A 19,201-nucleotide genomic window follows, 5' to 3' on the forward strand; every position below is an offset into this window, starting at 1 on the left:
CCCCCACCTTATCTCAGTCCCGAACCCCCCGGATTCAGCACCGCCCTCTTGACCTGCAATCTTCTTCCCGACCTCTCCACCTCCCCCCCCACCCCCTCTCTGGCCTATCACCCTCACCTCCTTCCACCAACGTTCCTCCCCCCAAATTCCCTCCCCCCTACCTTTTATCTCAGCCCGCCTGGCACACCAGCCTCATTCCCGAAGAAGGGTTTATGCCCAAAACGTCGACTCTCCTGCTCCTCGGATGCTGCCTGGCCTGCTGTGTTTTTCCAGCACCACATTTTTCAACTCTGGTCTCCAGCATCTGCAGTCCTCACTTTCTCCTTCGGCCCTCCTAGCCTGAGCCGATCCAAATGTACTGTCTAAACCTGTCAATTCCTAAGCATCTGTATCCCTCTGCTCCCCACCTACTCATGCATCTGTCCAGATGCGACTTAAATGAATCTACCGTGTCTGCCTCTACCACCTCTGCTGGCAACACGTTCCAAACGCCCACCACCCTGGTCACTTCTTCCGGGTGTTCGCTTCCCGAAGGGCCAAATTGAGGCGAACCCAGTCCCCCAATCCGCCTTTGGAGGTTAATGGGCCTCTCTGTCTTTCCCAATCGCTCATTCTGTTTCCGATCACTTGGCAGGGGGCTTTGACCAACCGCCCGGCCCGTCGGAACGCCAACGCCGCAGCCGGGAGAGGCGGTGGAAATGCCGGGGACTGCGTGGACGGCTTCGACCACCCGTCCGAGCTGAAGGTCCAGAGGCACACCCGCACCGGGGAGAGGCCATTCGCCTGCTCCAACCGCGGGAAGGGCTTCACTCAGTCCTCACACCACCTGAGGCACCAATGGGCCCACAACGCAGCGAGACCACACAGACGCTCGGACCGCGGGAAATGTTTCAAACGTCCCACGGGCTGGTTCACACCGAGGGAGAGGCCTTTCAACGCCCACGTTGCGGGAAGGGCTTTCAGGTTGCGGGGAGTGCGCGAGCCATCGGGCCTGGTTCCGGTGCTCCCGCTGCAAGGGCCCACTTGAAGCGGTCGTCCCACCTCACTGCCCACCAGTGGGTCCACACCATGGGAGAGGCCGCTCCCATGTTCCGCGTGTGGGGAAGGATTCACTCAGTCATCGCACCTGCTGAGTCACCGGCGGAATCATAAGTCATAGTGCGGAAACAGACCCTTCGGCCCGACTTGTCCATGCCAACCAGACATCCTAAACTGATCTGGTCCCATTTGCCAGCACTTGGCCCATATCCCTCTAAAGCCTTCCTATCCACGTAGCTGGCTTTTAAATGTTGTAATTGTACTCGCCTCCACCACTTTCTCTGGCAGCTCGTTCCACACACCCTCTGTGTGAAAAGGTTACCCCTCGAGTTCCCTTTTAAATCTTTCCCCCCCTCTCACCTTGAACCTATGCCCTCTAGCTTTGGCCTCACCCGCCCCGGAGGAAAAGACCTTGGTCATTCACCCGATTCATGTCCCTCGTGATTTTATAAACCTCGATGAGGTCACCCCTCAGCTCTCGATGCGACAGGGAAAACAGCCCCAGCCTCTCCTTGTAGCTCAAACCTTCCAGTCTCGGGAACATCCTGGTCAATTGTTTTTGCGACCTTTCCAGTTTAGTCAGATCCTTCCGATAACAGGGCAGCCAGAATGATTCACAGTATTCCGTAAGTGGCCTTACCAATGTCTTGTACAGCCATAACACTGACAGAACATCTCCTGTGCTCAGTGATGAAGGCAAGTGTGCCAAATGTCTTCTTCACCACCCTATCGACCTGTGATGCCACTTTCAAGTGACTGCAGGAGTTGGATTGTTCTGTTATTTACATCCAGGATGCAGCCACCTTCAATGGATGCGAATAAAGTCCGGCCCGCTCACTGGTGTTTATTCTTTTAGACAAAAGTGAAAATAAATCAGATTTGGCTCCTTTTCTGTCCTGTCGCATCCATCCTTACCGCCAACAGCACGTGCGAGGGGCTCACACCACAGTTTTGACACGAAGATCAAAACAGTCCAGTCAAATTGCCGACGCCACTTTCTCTCCCTCCCCTGGAACAAACTGCCTCGGAAACCCTTGCTGATCTGTGAAATCACACCACTCTCCTGTCTCTCTCCTTTTTTTTTTTGATTCATTTCAAAAATATATTTCATTCATAAAACTCGTTGCACACATAATCGCTGGAGCAGTACTGTACAGTAGTAGCGCACCGAGATTAAACAAATATTGGAATTCAACTTTCCTGATGGTTCCAAACAGCCCAAGGCATTTCTTAGTCGAAGAGTCTGGGGCTGGAAAAGCCCAGCAGGTCAGGCAGCATTCGAGGAGCAGGGGAATCAATGTTTCGGGCAAAAACTATTCATCAGGAATTTCTGACTTGAGCAAGATATTATTTACACATGTTTGAGGCACGGGGAGGATCCAATATCCGAAAGGGCCCCCATTTAACTTTGTCAGAAAGATCTCAGATGGTGGCCTTTCCCCACTGCACCTTGGCAGCAGCCACCCCAAGCTTGAGTGCATCTCTCCAAGCACGTAGTCCTGGACCTTGGAATGTGCCAGTCTGCAGCCCTCGGTCAATGTCAACTCCTCGCTCTGGAAGACCAACAGGTTTCGGGCAGGCCAAAGTGTCCCCCCGCCCCAATCCCAGTTTTCTTCCCCTCTCTCCTCTGTCTGTCTCCAGCTCCCGTTCTGAGAATCCATTCAATGCAACAAATGAGGCCTATTTTTTTCTAGAATTTAGAAGGTGAAGGGGTGATCTGACTAAAGTCTTTAAGATATTAACAATAGACAATAGGTGCAGGAGTAGGCCATTCTGCCCTTCGAGCCTGCACCACCATTCAACATGATAATGGCTGATCATCCTTAATCAGTATCCTGTTCCTGCCTTATCTCCATAACCCTTGATTCCACAATCCTTCAGAGATCTATCCAACTCTTTCTTAAATGAATCCAGAGACTGGGCCTCCACTGCCCTCTGGGGCAGAGCATTCCACACAGCCACCACTCTCTGGGTGAAGAAGTTTCTCCTCATCTCTGTCCTAAATGGTCTACCCCGTATTTTAAAGCTGTGTCCTCTGGTTCGGCACTCACCCATCAGCGGAAACATGTTTCCTGCCTCCAGGGTGTCCAATCCTTTAATAATCTTATATGTCTCAATCAGATCCCCTCTCAGTCTTCTAAACTCATGGGTATACAAGTCCAGTCGCTCCAGTCTTTCAGTGTAAGGTAATCCCGCCATCCCAGGAATTGACCTCGTGAACCTACGCTGCACACCCTCAATAGCCAGAATGTCTTTCCTCAAATTTGGAGACCAGAACTGCACACAGTACTCCAGGTGTGGTCTCACCAGGGCCCTATACAGCTGCAGAAGAACCTCTTTGCTTCTATACTCAATCCCTCTTGTTACGAAGGCCAGCATACTATTAGCCTTCTTCACTACCTGGTGGACCTGCATCCTTAACCTGAAAAGATAAACTATTTCCCCTGATTGGGGTTGTAGAATTAGGTCCAAACCGTTCAAATGTCAGGAAGCACATCTATACACAGAGTAGTAGAGGTTTCACAAATGACAATGGATACTGGATTAATTGTTAAAGTTTAAATGGGAGTTCCCAATTGCAACACAGAAAATTCAATCCAGACACAACCTTCTCTGCCATTGACCCACACTGCGCATGCTCCAGCTCTCAAAATGGGCGGCAGCTGATTGATGGCAGCATTGAACCAATAGGGGCAGGGAGCGGTGCTGGAGGACCATGCGGTGGGCTGGTACTCCAACCAATCACAGTCGACGTGTGTGATTGGGCGGAACTGGAGGACCAAGTGGGCACAGCAGGTCCTCCAACCAATCAGACTGAATGACGGGAGGGGCTGAAACTCTTGTCTCATTTGGATACCTGATTTCTGTGGAACTTCAGAGCTTTCCTTTCTGTAGCTTCAAACAGTTGGAAGTCTGCAGGGCTGCAGCAAAACGTTTCAACAGCACTGTTTAAGTTTTAACCCCAGGCAGTCCCATCATCCAAAGACATGCAGGTTAGGGTGGATTGGTCTTGCTCAATCACCCACAGCGTCCAGGGATGTGCAGGCTAGTCATGGAGAATGTAGTTTTACATGCATAGTGTAGGGGGTGGGTATGGGTAGGATGCTATTTGCAGGGTCAGCATGGACTCCATGGGCCAAATGGCCTGTTTCCACACTTTAGGGGTTTTGTGATTCCATGAAAGTAGAAGGTGGAGGGGTGGTGGTGGAAGGTTGCTTTTCAGACTGGAGCCCTGTGACCAGTGGTGTGATCAGTGCTGGGTCCACTACTTTTCGTCATTTATATCGATGATCTGGATGTGAACATAGGAGGAAGAGTTAGTACGTTTGCAGATGGCACCAAAATTGGTGGTTTACAGTGGACAGCGAAGAAGGTTAGCTCAGAGTACAACAGGATCTTGATCATATGGGCTGAGGAGTGGCAGATGGGATTCAATTTAGATAAATGTGAGGTGCTGCATTTTGGAAAGGCAAATCAGAGCAGGACGTATACACTTAAGGGTAAAGTCCTGGGAAGTGTTGCTGGACAAAGAGACCTTGGATTGCAGGTGCATCGTTCCTTGAAAGTGGAGTCGCAGCTAGATATGATAGTGAAGGAGGCATTTGGTATGCTTTCAGTATTGGACAGAGTATTGAGTATACGAGTTGGGCGGTCATGTTGCGGCGACATTGATTAGGCCATTTTTGGAATATTATATGCAATCCTGGTCTCCCTTCTATCGGAAGGATGTTGTAAAACCTAAAAGGGTTCAGAAAAGATTTACAAGGATGTTGCCAGGGTTGGAGAATTTGAGCTACAAGGAGAGGCTGAATAGGCTGGGGCTGTTTTCCCTGGAGTGAAGAGACTGAGGGGTGACCTTATAGAGATTTTTAAAATCATGAGAGGGCATGGATAGGGTAAATAGACAAGGTAGTTTTTCCCTGGGGTGGGGGGCGTCCAGATGTCGAGGGTATAGTTTTAGGCTGGGAGCGGAAAGATTTAAAAGGGACCTAAGGGGCAACTTTTTCACGCAGAGGGTGGTGCGTGTGTGGAATGAGCTGCCAGAGGAAGTGGTGGAGGCTGGTACAATTACAACATTTAAAAGGCATCTGGATGGGTATAGAAGGATAGGGGCCAAGTGCTGGCACATGGGACTAAGATTAGGTTAGGATTATGTCGGCATGGATGAGTTGGACTAAGGGGTCTGTTTCCATGCTGTGCATCTCAATGACTCTATGATACTGTACACATACACTCACTCTCTCTCTCTCATTGGTTAGTGAGAAATGAACCAGCAACTGGCTGCTATTTTGTTGAGTTGAAGTTAGCATTCTACATGTAGATGCAAAGAATTGGCCCCAGTACGTTCATATATGTCACTTCCAGTAAATATGTTACACTATTTGCAAACTGGATGAACAATTCTAAATTGGTTGTGTGCATAATTCTTAACAATACTTTAGTTAGCAAATGATGTCGACTTGCAGGATTACTCCACATGCTGGACACTGATTTGATTTGATTTATTATTGCCACAAGTACCGAAGAACAGTGAAAAGTTTTGTTATGCATGCAGTCAGCAGATCATAACGTATCGAGTCACAAAGATCATAACGGTGTTTGAACAGAGTGAAAGAATACAAAGTTACAGCTGCAAAAAGGAGGTAAATCAACGTTAGATTTGAAATTTGAGAGGTCCGTTCAGAAGCGGGGAAGATGTTTTTGAACCGGTTCGTATTCGTGTTTAAGCTTTGGTGTCTTCTGCTCAATGGGAGAGGTCAGAAGAGATTATAACCAGGGTGGGAGGGGTCTCTGATGATGTTGGCTGCCTCTGCAGCAATGAGACATGTCGATGGAGTCAGTGGATGGAAAGCTGGTCTGCATGATGGACTGGGCTGTATTCACAACTCGCTGTAGTTTCTTCCGGTCCTGGGCACAGCAGTTGCCACACCAAGCCGTGATGCATCTGGACAGAATGCCTTCTGTGATGCATCTGTCAAAGTTGGTGAGAGTCTTTATGGACATCCTGAATTTCTTTAAGAGTCTTGAGGGAGTAGAGGCGTTGTTTTGAGTTCTGCAAGCACAGTCTGGTTACGTACGGTCAGTTCCCGGCCAGCTGCAACAGCTGAAGGGACATGGTCTTTGATATGATTTGACCAGTCTTTGGATGGGCGGCCTTCAAACCTAGCATCACGCCAGCACTGAAAATGCAATACTACATCACAAACTTGTGCGATGGACAGACTAGCTGATCACAGTTATACAGTCATAGAGTCATACAGCATGGAAACAGACCTTTCAGTCCAACCAGTCCATGTCGACCGTAATCCCAAATTAAGCTGGTACCACCTGCCTGGGCTTGGCCCATATCCCTCCAAACATTTCTTATTCATGTACTTATCCAAATATCTTTTACACAATGTAACTGTACCCACATCCACCACTTCCTCTGGCAGGTCATTCCAGACACAAATCACTCTCTTGTGAAAAATAAGTTGCCCCTCATGTTCTTTTTAAACCTTCCTCCTCTCACCTTAAAAATATGCCACCTCGTTTTGAACTCCCCACCTTAGGGGAAAATACCCTTGTCATTCACGTCATAAACCTCCTACACTCCAGTGAAAAAAAGTCCTAGCCTACTTTTAACAACTCAAACCCTCCATTCCCGGCAACATCCTGGTAATATTTTCTGAATCCCTCTTCAGTCTAATAATATCCTTCCCAGACAAGAGTGACCAGAACTGCATGCGGTATTCCAGAAAAGGCCTCTCCACGTTTCCATACAATCTCAACATAATATCCCAACTTCTATGCTCAAAATGGCAGACAGCTCTCAAGTTGCTACAATGACATTATAAGAAGTGAATGGCTTCCCATCAGGATGCAGGGATTCAATGGTGGTGCCGTGAGAAATACGTTTTTGATGGAGCCTCAACGTTTTCAAATTTCCAATGTGAAGACGACATATTTGTTGTATTTGAATTGGCAGCCGTGTTTAAGAAAGTCCTGATAAAAACAAGGCAGTGCAGCTGCTGGAAATCTGAAATAAGAACAGGGCATGCTGGAGAAACTCAGCAGGTCTGTCGGCGTCCGAGGAGAGAGAAACTGAGTTAACGTTTCAAGTCCGGCTGAGCTGAAGTGACTGGGAAAACAAAAACCAAACAAACTGTGGATGCTGTAAATCAGGAACAAGAACAGAAGTTGCTGGAAAAGCTCAGCACGTCTGGCAGCATCCGTGAAGAGAAATCAGAATTATCGTTTTGGGTTGAGTGGCCCTTCCTCAGAACTGGGAAAATGTTGATTTTTACGCTGTTGGCAAAGAGAGAGGAGAGGTGAGTGGAAGGTGCCCAGAGCAAATGTAGTGCTAAAAGTAGTGAGGAGCGACAGAGATGTAAAGATCAAGTGTTAATAGCAGCAAATAGGGCAGCTCTGCTGCACCCAGACCTAGTAAAGGAGTGAGCGTGACTGCGCAAGAGAGAGGCTGGTAGAATAGACAAGAGGGAAGATAAGTGATTTTACTTTACCTGCAACGCGATCAGAACTTTGAAAGAATCTCCGAAATCCTTAATCTCCACAGCCTAGTAGGACCAGGCACCAGATGCATAACCATCCCCTCCAAGTACCCTGCCATGTCATACACTGTCCAGACTTGTCTGCTACTGGATGAACAGAAATTTCCTCCACTGAAACTTGGAAAGAATTGGAACCATCCATTTCTAACTGCATCCAAGCTAATTCTCACTAAGATGCGTTCACTTGGGGGTTCCTACATTTGGCTTTGGTCTTCCCGATATGAAGGAGATTGTACCTTGTTCACTCTTGAATGTTGGACAAGGTAGGACGGCGTTTGATGGGGATGACATTCACATACACACGCTGCCCTGGTCCTTCTGTCAGGATCAGACTGCGGGTTTGGGAGGTTCTATTATGGGTTGTAGAAATGTAAAAACTCCTACTCCTTTAACTCTTCCCGTCTCTCCCTTGCAGGCCCGATTCTTATCTAGGTTAAAAACAAGGGCTGCAGATGCTGGAAACCAGAGTCTAGATTAGAGTGGTGCTGGAAAAGCACAGCAGATCAGGCAGCATCCGAGGAGCAGGAACATTGACGTTTCGGGCAAAAGGCCTTCATCAGGAATAGAGGCAGGATGCCTGCAGAGTGGAGAGATAAATGAAAGGGGGTGGGGGTGGGGAGAAATTAGCATAGAGTACAGTTGGTGAATGGGGGTGGGGATGAAGGTGATAGGTCAGACAGGAGGCTGGAGTGGATAGGTGGAAAGGAGTTAGGCAGGTAGGACAGGTCATGAGGGTGGTGCTGAGCTGGAAGGCTGGAGCTGGGGGGAAGGGGAAATGAGGAAACTGGAGAAATCCACATTGATGCCCTGGGGTTAAAGTGTTCCAAGGCGGAAGATGAGGCGTTCTTCCTCCAGGCGTCGGGTGGTGAGGGAGCGACGGTGGAGGAGGCCCAGGACCTCCATGTCCTCGGCAGAGAGGGAGGGGGAGTTGAAATGTTGGGCCACAGGGCGGTATGGTTGATTGGTGCGGGTGTCCCGGAGATGTTGCCTAAAGCGCTCTGCTAGGAGGCGTCCGGTCTCCACAATGTAGAGGAGACCACATCGGGAGCAACGGATACAATAAATGATATTGGTGGATATGTAGGTAAAACTTTGATGGATGTGGACAGCTCCTTTGGGGCCTTGGATAGAGGTGAGGGAGGAGGTGTGGGCGCAGGTTTTGCAATTCCTGCGGTGGCAGGGGAAGGTGCCAGGAAGGGAGGGTGGGTTGTTGGGGTTGGGGTGGGGGTGGGGGCGGGGACATGACTAGGTAGTCACGGAGGTCCAGTCTAGTCACTTGGGTTTCAGTCACAATCTGACAGCCTTTTTGAGTTTTTTTGTATGAGTACCAGCCTCACAAATTACCAGGTTCATTCAACTCACTTTTGCGTTCCTGTGAGTTTCTCACTCGCCTTTTCTATCGCTTTCCAGCGGTTTCCCGGGATGTCGGACAGAAAGAATTTGCAGTTTGAGCCAAATGTCACACTGGAACAGTCGCCCAACTTTTTCTAACCCGAGAGTCAATGACCTTTTAACGACGGAAGTGGGGTGGGGTGGGGGGGAGAAAAAACACCGTTTCAGCTGGCTGCAGTGTGAGTTACCAAGAGAGGGGACTCCTGGCTTCATCTTGGACTCTTGGTCATGATTGACCAGTAGCGCGGACTTCTGGTTATGGGTGAGGCACCAGCGGAGACAGGAACTCCTGATTGAGGGAAGAGTGCGGGTTCAGCATGGGATTTGGCAGTGGTGGGCCCAGCAGCGTAGAGACGTGACTTGATTTCTTGTCATGTGTACTAAAGTACAGTGAAAAGCTTTATTTATGAGCAGTACAGGCAGATCATTGTGAGCAAGGATGTACAGCTCAAAGGAGCTTAAGACAGAGGCATACAAGTTCCATTGCACAAGGCGTGCACTAGGCAGGATCAACGTTAGCAAGGTCAACGTGATGTGTGGCTAGAAAGTCCATTCATCGGTCTATTGACAGCTGGGAAACAGCTGTTTTTGAACCTGTTGGTGCATGTGTTCAGACTTCTGTATCCTCGGCCTGACACAAGAGGTTGCAGAAGATCATACCTGGGGTGCGATGGGTCTTTAATAATATTAACCGCCTTTCTGCAGTGGCGAGCCGTGTAAACGGAATCCGTGGATGGAAAATTGGCTTCCGTGATGGTCCGGGCTGGGCACACCACCTTCTGTAGTTTCTTACGGTCTGGGCCGAGCAGTTGCCGTTACGCACCCGGACTGTACGCTTTCAACGGGGCATCTGTAGAAGTTGGCGAGGGTCCTGGCAGACATGCCAAAGTTCCTGCCTGAGGAAGAAGAGGTGCCTACTTTGGCGAGTCTGGTGCAGGTTGTGGCAGAGAGGAATTGGAGGAAACTCTTTCAGTTCCACGAGGTTGGGCGCTAGTCTGGACTGTTATGCTGACCTTTTTATTTCTCGATTTTTCTATTATTTCTTTTCCTCAGAATTTATACTTAAAAATCTGTAGCTAGGTACCTTTGTACCTCAGGTGGCACTTGTAAACTTTTCACTGTGCTCATTTGAGTACATGACGCTAATTCAACTCAATGCGAGGTGAAAACCATGGAAACGTGGAAACTATGAGGAAGAATGCAGATTCCGGTCTGAGCTGGAGGTGAATTGGCGCAGTCAGACCAGGGAGAGGCTGTTCTCCTGCCCAAAGGTGTGGCAAGAGATTCACTGTTATCAACATGTCAATACACAAGTATATTCACACTGAGAGAGAGAGAGAGCACTAAGGTGCACTAACTGTGTACAGGACACTAGTGAGGCGACTTTTGCAGTACCGTGTCCAGTTTTGGTCGTCTGCTAATATGAAGAATGTTACTAAACTGGAAAGGGTGCATTAAAAGATTTACAAGGATGTTACCAAGACTGGAGGGGGTTTAAATTATAAGGAGAGGCTGGATAGGGTTGGACACGTCCCTGGAATGTCAGAGGCTGAGGGGTAACCTTACAGAGGTTTATAAAATCATGAGAGCCATGATAGGGTAAATAGCCAAGGTCATTTTCCCCTAGTTGTCGGGGAGTCCAAAACTAAAAGTTTAAGGTGAGAGGAGAAAACTTTAAAAGGGACCTGAGGGGCAACCTTTTCCACACAGAGGGTGGTGCATGTATGGAATGAGCTGGCAGCTGGTACAATTACAACATCTAAAAGGCAGTCGGACAGGTACATGAATAGGAAAGGTTGAGTGATATGGGCCAAACGCAGGCAAATGGGACTAGTTCAGCTTAGGATACCTGGTCAGCACTGACGAGTTGCATGGAAGGATCTGTTGCCGTGCTGCAAGAATCTATCAACTCTCTATGCACAATGAATAGAGGATTTCACAGGAGCTCGTTGATCGTTGGTACAATTATACAACAGATATTTGAGGTCCCAAGAGAGGTCGACTTGCAGCATTTTTCGAAGATCTTTATTTTTTTTTAAACATGTGTATTCCTCCTGCAAGGCCACGCCAAAGGATGCTAACAGGTCAAGAGGGACGGCAGGCTTTAGTTTCCCTCTGCCGCACTGACATCAGATGTCGTTGCAATAAGAGCTGTCTTGGTGCTGTGGCAAGGTTGGAAATCTGATTCAAACTAGGAGCTCCAGGAATGGTGTGGCAGGTTTGGGAGGCAACAAGGCATTTGAGGGCTTTGGGAAGTGAAGAGAGTTTGGAGGTGAGGCAGTTACTTGCAAGGGGAGGGAAGTGAAGGATTGCTTCCTCAAGGACGGGGTGTAATCCATTTCTTTGAGAAGATTTGTAGCTTAAATTGATGGTAAGTATGCAAGGTAGCTCGCTGAGCTTGAAGGTTTGTTTTCAGATGTTTCGTCACCATACTAGGTAATATCATCACCTAGTGAGAATCTCCGGTGGACCGTTGGTGATATGTCCCGCCTCTCTATTTATAGGTCTTTGTTTCTTCAGACATACCACCAGCGCTTCACTGGGGACTCTCACTGATGATGTTACCTAGTATGGTGACGAAACATCTGAAAACAAGCCTTAAAGCTCAGTAAGCTAACTTACAAACTTAACAGGGAGTAATACATGGGGAGAGAGTTAAGTTGATACATAAAGACCCTGGAACAAAGGAGCAAAGACTGTTCCCAATGTGATCATGGTTGATCCGTACCCACTTTTATCCCCCTCTGTTTCCCTTCAGCCCCAACAACTATACATCTAACTCCTTGTTGAAAACATCCAACATTTTGGCTCGACCGCTTTGCGTGGTCGAGAATTCCCCAGTCTCACCCCACTCTCTGGTTGAAAACCTTTCCCCCTCCTCTCAGTGTCAAGAACTGACAGAATTACGTGAGTAACATCAGCTCACACAGGAAGTCAGTTGGTCAGACGTGTAATGCGAAAGGGGGCTGAGGCAGCAGAGTGTGCACGGTGTGGACGAAATGTGAGTTCTGGAAGGGCATGGGACAGGACGGGAGGCAAACTGAAGAAAATAAAGAGCTCAGGGCAGGAGCAAGGGAAAATGCTGCAGGTAGTACCACCTGGTAAGCGAGCAGAAGGAGTGGGAAGCAGCACAGATAGATGATCAAATCATCTCAAACTCATTAAGAAACAAGCTCCATGACCTCTTAATGCTTGTTTTTTTTAAAAAACATTTATTCATTTGTGGAATGTGGGTGATGCTGGCTGGCCAGTATTTATTGCCCGTCCCTAGTTGCCCTACAGAAGGTGAGGGTGAGCTGCCTTCTTGAACGACTGCAGTCCACCTGCTGTGGGTTCACCCACAATGCCCTGAGGGAGGAAATTCCAGGATTCTGACACAGCAACCATGAAGGAACAGGGATCTATTTCCAAGTCAGAATGGAGAGGAGCTTGGAGGGGGTGGTGTTGGAGTTTAAGGTGGCAGTCTTCCTATGTATCTGCTGCCCCTTGTCCTTCTAAGATGGTAAAGGGCATGGGTTTGGAAAGGTGCTGTCTAAGTTTTTGCAGTGCATCTTGTAGACGGTACACACTGCTACGACTGAGCGTAGGTGGTGGAGGGATGGATGCTTGTGGATGTGGTGCCAATAGAGTGGGGGGGGGCGCTGCTTTGTCCCTGGAGGGTGTCGAGCTTCTCCAGTGTTGTCAGAGCTGCCGCCCCACCCCCCCACCCCATCGGGAGCAAGTGGGGAGTATTCCCTCGCCCTCCTGACTCGTCCCTTTTGTCGGAGGTGAGGAATGACACAGGACGGGGAGCCCCTCAAAAGGAAACAGGCCTTCACAAACATTTAAAAGACCCACCACACGGTTTACAAACAAAGCTGATTTATTTGACTTTCAGTCATGATTATTAACCCCAAACGCTAGGCTGCCGTTTGAGGAAACAGACGACAAAAAAGAAAAGATGTACGGCTCAGTCCTATTTGTAAATAACAGCAGAATCCTATTGGACTGGGTTCTGGCAAACTCATGGGTGTCTCAAACAGGTTGGACAGATTGGTAACTTCCTCCATGCACAGTCCCCCCCCCCATCGTGTGAATTTGCTGACGGACAGCAAGTTGAACTGATTACCGGAACCCAGTCGGCAGTGAAGAGTCTCGATGTGATAGCACTTTGCACTGGTGGTGGGGGGAGTGGTGGGGGGGACGGGGACATTGGTGAGGTTTATTTGTCCGTGTGGGTCTGCCGGTGCTTCTGCAGGGTTGGACGACCCGGGTGAACCTCTTGCCGCACACGGAGCACAGGTAGCGTTTCTTCCTCCATCTCCAAGTCTGACCATGCCCAAGGGAGGGAGGGAGGGGGGGGGGGCGAGAAACCCCGACGTGACGGATTGTGTTGCCTGACTCTTACTAATACTCCGCGAAACTGATTTGAAAACAGAGAAAAATAAAAAAAAGGGGGTGGTGTGGGTGGGGAGGGAATAAGGCGAGAGAAAGAAGCCGTGTAAACAGAGGTTCTGCCAACTGAGCTGAAGGGAATCTGGTCACTTTGGAGCAGCATGGGGAAAGAGAGAGGGACTGGGGGAGGATGTGTACATCACTGAGCTCCCCTCCAGGTCTCACACCGCCCCTGATCTTTCTGCCAATTGGACCTTAACAAATCAAAACGTCCTCTGGTTGAACACTGCAAAGGCTGAACTTACCAGGGTAAAAACAATGACTGCAGATGCTGAAAACCAAATACTGGATTAGTGATGCTGGAAGAGCACAGCAGTTCAGGCAGCATCCAAATCGACGTTTCGGGCAAAAGCCCTTCAACAGGAAAAAAGGCAGTGAGCCTGAAGCGTGGAGAGATAAGCTAGAGGAGGGTGGGGGTGGGGAGAGAGAAGCATAGAGTACAATGGGTGAGTGGGGGAGAGGGGATGAAGGTGATAGGTCAGGGAGGAGAGGGTGGAGTGGAGCTTCAGCGCAGAGGAAATGACCTGGGAGTTGCAGTGGGAGAGGGATTCCCTGAGATTCTGGTTAGAGAGAGGAGGAAAACTTCTTCAAGGCAGGCATCCTTGCAAGAGGATTCGCAGCGGGGACGGGGTCAATCCCCCACTGATCCTGTCCACACGTCCGCTTCTAACTCGCATAACCTCCGTCCGTCCAGCCCGCCTGCCGAGAGGATGCTCAAAAATCCATAAATGAAACCACACAGCAGGTACAGGGAAAGCAGTTCTGACAAAAAAGGGTGACTCGTCCCAGAAACGTTCACTCGGATTCCTCTCTGCCAGACCAGTCGAGTTCCTCCAGCCCTTTCCTGTTTTCGTCTCGGGTTTCCGACAGCCGCAGCTCTCTCGGTTTTTAATCGAGTTATGAGACTCAAAAGCATCCCCCCCACCCCCTCCTCCACCCCCACCTTTTCCTGAGTACCAAGGCCCCACGAGATTAGCGGAAAACCCACTCAGCGAACGCCACCGCCTCTCCGGCTGGTCGGGTTTCCCGCCCGTGACCTGCCTGAGGAATCCCCATGGTCACTTGAGCCAAAAATAAAAAGACCGGGTTGATCTACACAGAGCCAGCATAGGCTTGCCGGGCTGAACGACCTCCTTCTGTGGCTCTGACCACAGGACCGTAAGTAACAGGTCAGCCTGCTCTGCCACTCAGTAGGGTCATGGCTGGTCTGAAAATCCTTACATCCACTCTGTGGCATTTCTACCCCCCCCCCCCCCCCCCCAATAACCTATGATACTGACCCATCAAGTGTATACCTCAGCCTTAAATATGCACAAGGAATCCAGTCCCACAGCTCTCTGTGGCAAGGAGCTCCCCTCAGAATAAAGTCTTCTTCATCTTAATCTTAAATTGGCGCTCCTTCATTGTGAAATTATGCTGTTTTGTCTTAGACTCTCCCATGGGGGTGGGGGGGGGGGGGGAACATCCTCTCAGCATTGACCTTGTCAAGCCCATAAAGAATTGTATACGTTTCAGTGAGAACACCTCTCATGCTTCTAAATCCCAGTGAGTGCACAGTCCCAACCCGTTTGCTCATAAGACAGTCCCTCCAGGCCAGGGATCATCCGAGCGAAACGTCTTTGAAATGCCTCCAGTGAAGTGCTATCTTTCCTTAAATAAAGGAACCAAAACTGCGCACGGTATTCCACGTATGGTCGCCCCAGCACCTTGTCCAGTTGCATGAAGCCCCACCTACTCTTATACTCTTAACTCCCCTGGAATATGGGCCAGCATTCCATTAGCCTTCGATAGACCTGCTACCCTCCGTGTGCTGGTTTGCTGTGTTATGTGCGCAAGTCCCTTTTTGTGTTGCAGCTTTCTGCAGTTTTTCTCGAGTTATATAACAGGCCGCTCTCCCTTCCAAAATGAACAAATTCACATTTTCGTGTACTCCATTTGTCCCACTTCATTAACCTATCAACATCTCTCTGTAAACTGCTTCTTTTCTCTCTCTCTCTCACACACACACACACACACACACACAACCAGCCTTGCCACCTACTTTCATATCTGAAAAGCTGGTTACAGCAAGTTTGCTTTCTTCCTCCACGTTATTAACGCATATTGTTGCCCGCTCGCTGTTTCCGATCTGTGAATCTATCCTCGATCTACGCCCAACTATATTGACTATTTTACTCACTGATCAACCTCTCCTTGGAGCGCAGGTATCATTCGGGTCAGCCCGTGCTGTCCACTTTCTAAGCTCCTCCCCCAGGTGTGGTAGCTAGACTGAAGACACTTCTCCAGTTATGGTCTACCCAGGGCACATACACTCAGCAATTCCCAGTCTGGAATGATATCCAGAATGGTCAGGTATGGATTCTGCTTCTTCTCTGCTGTTCCTTGGGAGGATCTCTTTACTCCTGGCCCTTTATCTGGTTAATGCCTGTTTTCAATCACAGTTCACCTCACTCAGTCACTCACTGTGTGTCCATCATTGGTCCAGTCTTCCTATTTTCAAGGCCATGACATCTCGTTCTTCAACGTTACCGATATCCCTTTACTCATCGATACAAGCACCTTCAAAAGGTTTGTTTTCGCTTTTAGCTGCTGTGAACATTTTCAAAATTGATATCAACTCGCAGGGTCCCTCTATCTTCCCATTTTATTTCCTCAAATGGATGTCCAACCTCTTACATTTTCTCACTCTGCTGCTGTTATGACCCCCACTCCTCCTTTTAACGCACCTAAAGTCAACCCTTGTGTCACGTCTTGTAATATTGTACTGTGCGAAAGCTTCAATGTCAACCCAAGTCTTGAAACAGCTGCATCAGGAATGTCTCAAAAACATTTGAAATCCTGGGACCAGAACGACCCACAGTCACTTCCAGCCTGGAAATGTAAACGGGCCCTTTCAGGTGCAGAACATGGTCTGTCACAAATCTCTGACTTGGCAGTGCCTTTCCCACACTCGTCGTCCTTCCGGACTCTGAACGCAGTTGTAAAAGGAGCACATGTCCAATGTCCCGGAGTTCTGAACCGTGGAACGCACGCGTGGACGGGGCTTAACAGCTGGAATCCAACACCTGCAGTTGCTCATGAACATGCTGGCGCCCCAGCAGAGTGGAAAACTGGCTGAATCCCTTCCCGCACCCGGTACAGATGAATGGCCTCTCCGCAGTGTGAGCTTGTTGGTGTCTCAGCAGGCTGGACGAGTCGGCGAGTGCCTTCCCACGCTCGGAGCAGGTGAGCAGCTTCTCCTCGGTGTGAATTGGCTGGTGCACAGTTGGTTCAGATGATCGCCCGGAGTCAGCGCCACAGTGAGAGCACCTGAACGATTTCTCCTCTGGGCTGGCAAGTCGACGGCATGTCAGTGCCCTGGCGCTGTTGTGGCATTCCAGGCACGCCGCAGGTTTCTCCTTAGCGTGAACCCGCTGGTGTTTCAGCAGATGGGACGACTGAGTGAATTCCTTCCCGCACTCGGAGCAGGTGAACGGTCTCGCGCCGGTGTGAACCCGCCGGTGCCTCAGGAGGTTGGAGGAGTCGGTGAATCCCTTCCCGCACTCGGAGCAGGTGAACGGCCTGGCGCCGGTGTGAACCCGCCGGTGCCTCAGGAGGTTGGACGAATCCGTGAATCCTTTCCCGCACTCGGAGCAGGCGAACGGCTTGGCGCCGGTGTGAACTCGCTGGTGCGTCAGCAGGTTGAACGGCTGCGCGAACCCTTTTCCACACTCGGAGCAGATGAACGGCCTCTCCCCGTTGTGACTGCGGTAGTGAACCTCCAGCTCAGACGGGCTTCGGAACTCCTTCCCACAGTCCCCGCACTTCCACGGTTTCCATGCGGGGCGGGTGCTCCTCTGTCTCTCCAGTCTGGATGATCTGCTGAACCTTGTCTGCACAACAACACGTTGTCTCGACACTCAGTTCATTGGAACACCCTCATTGGGGCAAACGGGATTCTGGGTGCTCTTCCCATCACGCCAATTATTGAATATTTTCCCACAAACAGACGGACGAACAATTCTCTTCCCAAAGGCTCAAAGGCTGACAACATTCGGACCCTGACGAATCGAGAGACTCTGTAGTGTTTGGTATGATTTACTTGGTCTGCGATTCATTCGCTCAATCCCCTGCAATAGGTGTTTATAAACATCGTTACTACAAGGACAGACAATTCTCGTTTTCTTTTTGTGTGGGACACTTTATCCATCTCCTGGGCCCTGAGAGTTGTCCCATCCTTCCTTTACTCGAAACGATTGGAGGAACAGCTTCCCCCTGCTCAGTCCGCCTCTTTTCTTTCTGGTCCAGGACGGATGACAATCACTACGTTCCTCCCCCTCCCCCCGAGATGAGCTGTCAACATTTGAGGTCACTGTCAGCAATGGATCAGTAAACCCCCGTGGAGGATGGAGTTTACATTTCTCAGGGTGGGACAGAAGCGATTTGACTTGACAGAGAACCAACACATTTCCAACATTCTGATAGTTACACGATGGGTCTCTCACTTTTCAAAAAACAATGATTCACTGAATCATTCAGAAACAGGAGCAGGAGTAGTTAATTCAGCCCATGAAGCCTGCTCTCTGTCATCGACTAAAATCATGATTGTGGCCTTAACTCCACTTTCTTGCCTGATCCCCATAATCTTTGACTCCCTTGACAAATAAAAACACACCTGACTCTCAGCCTTATATATTAACAATCCACCCTCCACTGCTCTCTGTGGAAAAGAATGGTAAACACTAATAGCCACCCATCAGGGAAATGAATGTTTTATCTCCTTATTGAACAGCAAATCCCTTATTATTAAACTCAGCCTGACAAAGAATGAAACATCCTCTCAGCTTCTATCCTGCTAGTACCCATCAGAATCCCACGTGTTTTTAGACTGTTTTTCCTTGTTCAAAACATCACTGAGTATAAGCCTAGCCTGCACATTTCTCCAGAAAACACAATTCCTCCATCCCAGAATAAGTGAACCTTCTGTGCACTGCTTCCAATTCAAGTATTTGGCTCCTGAAGTGCAGAAATCGAACAGTATTTACATCATCTCTCAGCCTACTGAAGTAGCCTCAATGTCACCCTGGCCCAATCCTCCATCGCCCCCCCCACCCCCGCGCTGCTGCAACTTCTCAATGAGTTGCAATAGATGCCATTTTAACCTCCTCACAAAAGCCTCCAATACCCCTTCAAAATGAAGTCGCAATTTACCTGCACTTCTTTCAACACAAGTTCGCAATGAAATCTCCTACGAACTTGGGACCCTGCACCCACAAGGCATCAATGTCGATTTCACCAGTTTTCCCATTTCCCATCTCCCCTCCCCCCCCCCGCAACTCATCTGATTCAACCTTCCAAGTTGGCACCGCCCTCTTGAGTTATCCTACCTGTCCATCTTCATTCTCACCTATCCGCTCCACCCTCTGCTCCAACCTATCACCATTATCCCTTACCTGGATCTACCTATCACCTTCCCAGCTACCTTCACCCCAGCCCCAGCCTCCTATTTATCTCTCAGCCCCCTTCCTCACCCCTCCCACATTCCTTATACCAGAAACGTCGATTCTCCAGCTCCTCAGATACTGCCTGATCTGCCGTGCTTTCCCAGCGCCACAATTTTCAACTCTGAACAGAGGAAACCATTTGCAGACTTGGAGTCTGCTTTTTGTGGAGCGCCTCAACTGAATCCTCAAGAACAACTCTTGACTTTCCAGCCGCACGCTATTTTAATTCACTACCTTACTCCCCTCCCCACATTTTCTGTCCGCACTCACGCCCCAGGAGGGGCTTCACGCAAGATCGACGAG

The 19,201-nt window shown here is 49.3% G+C and overlaps 1 protein-coding gene and 1 long non-coding RNA gene across 4 annotated transcripts in view; both read right to left on the bottom strand.

The window, feature by feature from the left end:
• Positions 1–5,525: 5,525 nt before the first annotated feature.
• The window catches only part of LOC140460214 (uncharacterized), a 35,787-nt gene continuing 22,111 nt past the window's right edge, over positions 5,526–19,201 (bottom strand). For all 3 annotated transcript variants that reach the window (XR_011953916.1, XR_011953914.1, XR_011953915.1), the window contains one exon: positions 5,526–6,218. This is a non-coding gene — a long non-coding RNA (uncharacterized lncRNA). The remainder of the gene's footprint in view (positions 6,219–19,201) is intronic.
• Positions 11,480–17,314, bottom strand: LOC140460213 (uncharacterized; the record flags this gene model as incomplete). Its single annotated transcript, XM_072554633.1, has 1 exon — positions 11,480–17,314. A coding segment is annotated over one exon (855 nt), but the record flags the coding sequence as incomplete, so codon positions are not given.

The sequence above is a fragment of the Chiloscyllium punctatum genome, chromosome 36, assembly GCF_047496795.1.
Source record: "Chiloscyllium punctatum isolate Juve2018m chromosome 36, sChiPun1.3, whole genome shotgun sequence".
Classification (NCBI taxonomy): domain Eukaryota; kingdom Metazoa; phylum Chordata; class Chondrichthyes; order Orectolobiformes; family Hemiscylliidae; genus Chiloscyllium; species Chiloscyllium punctatum.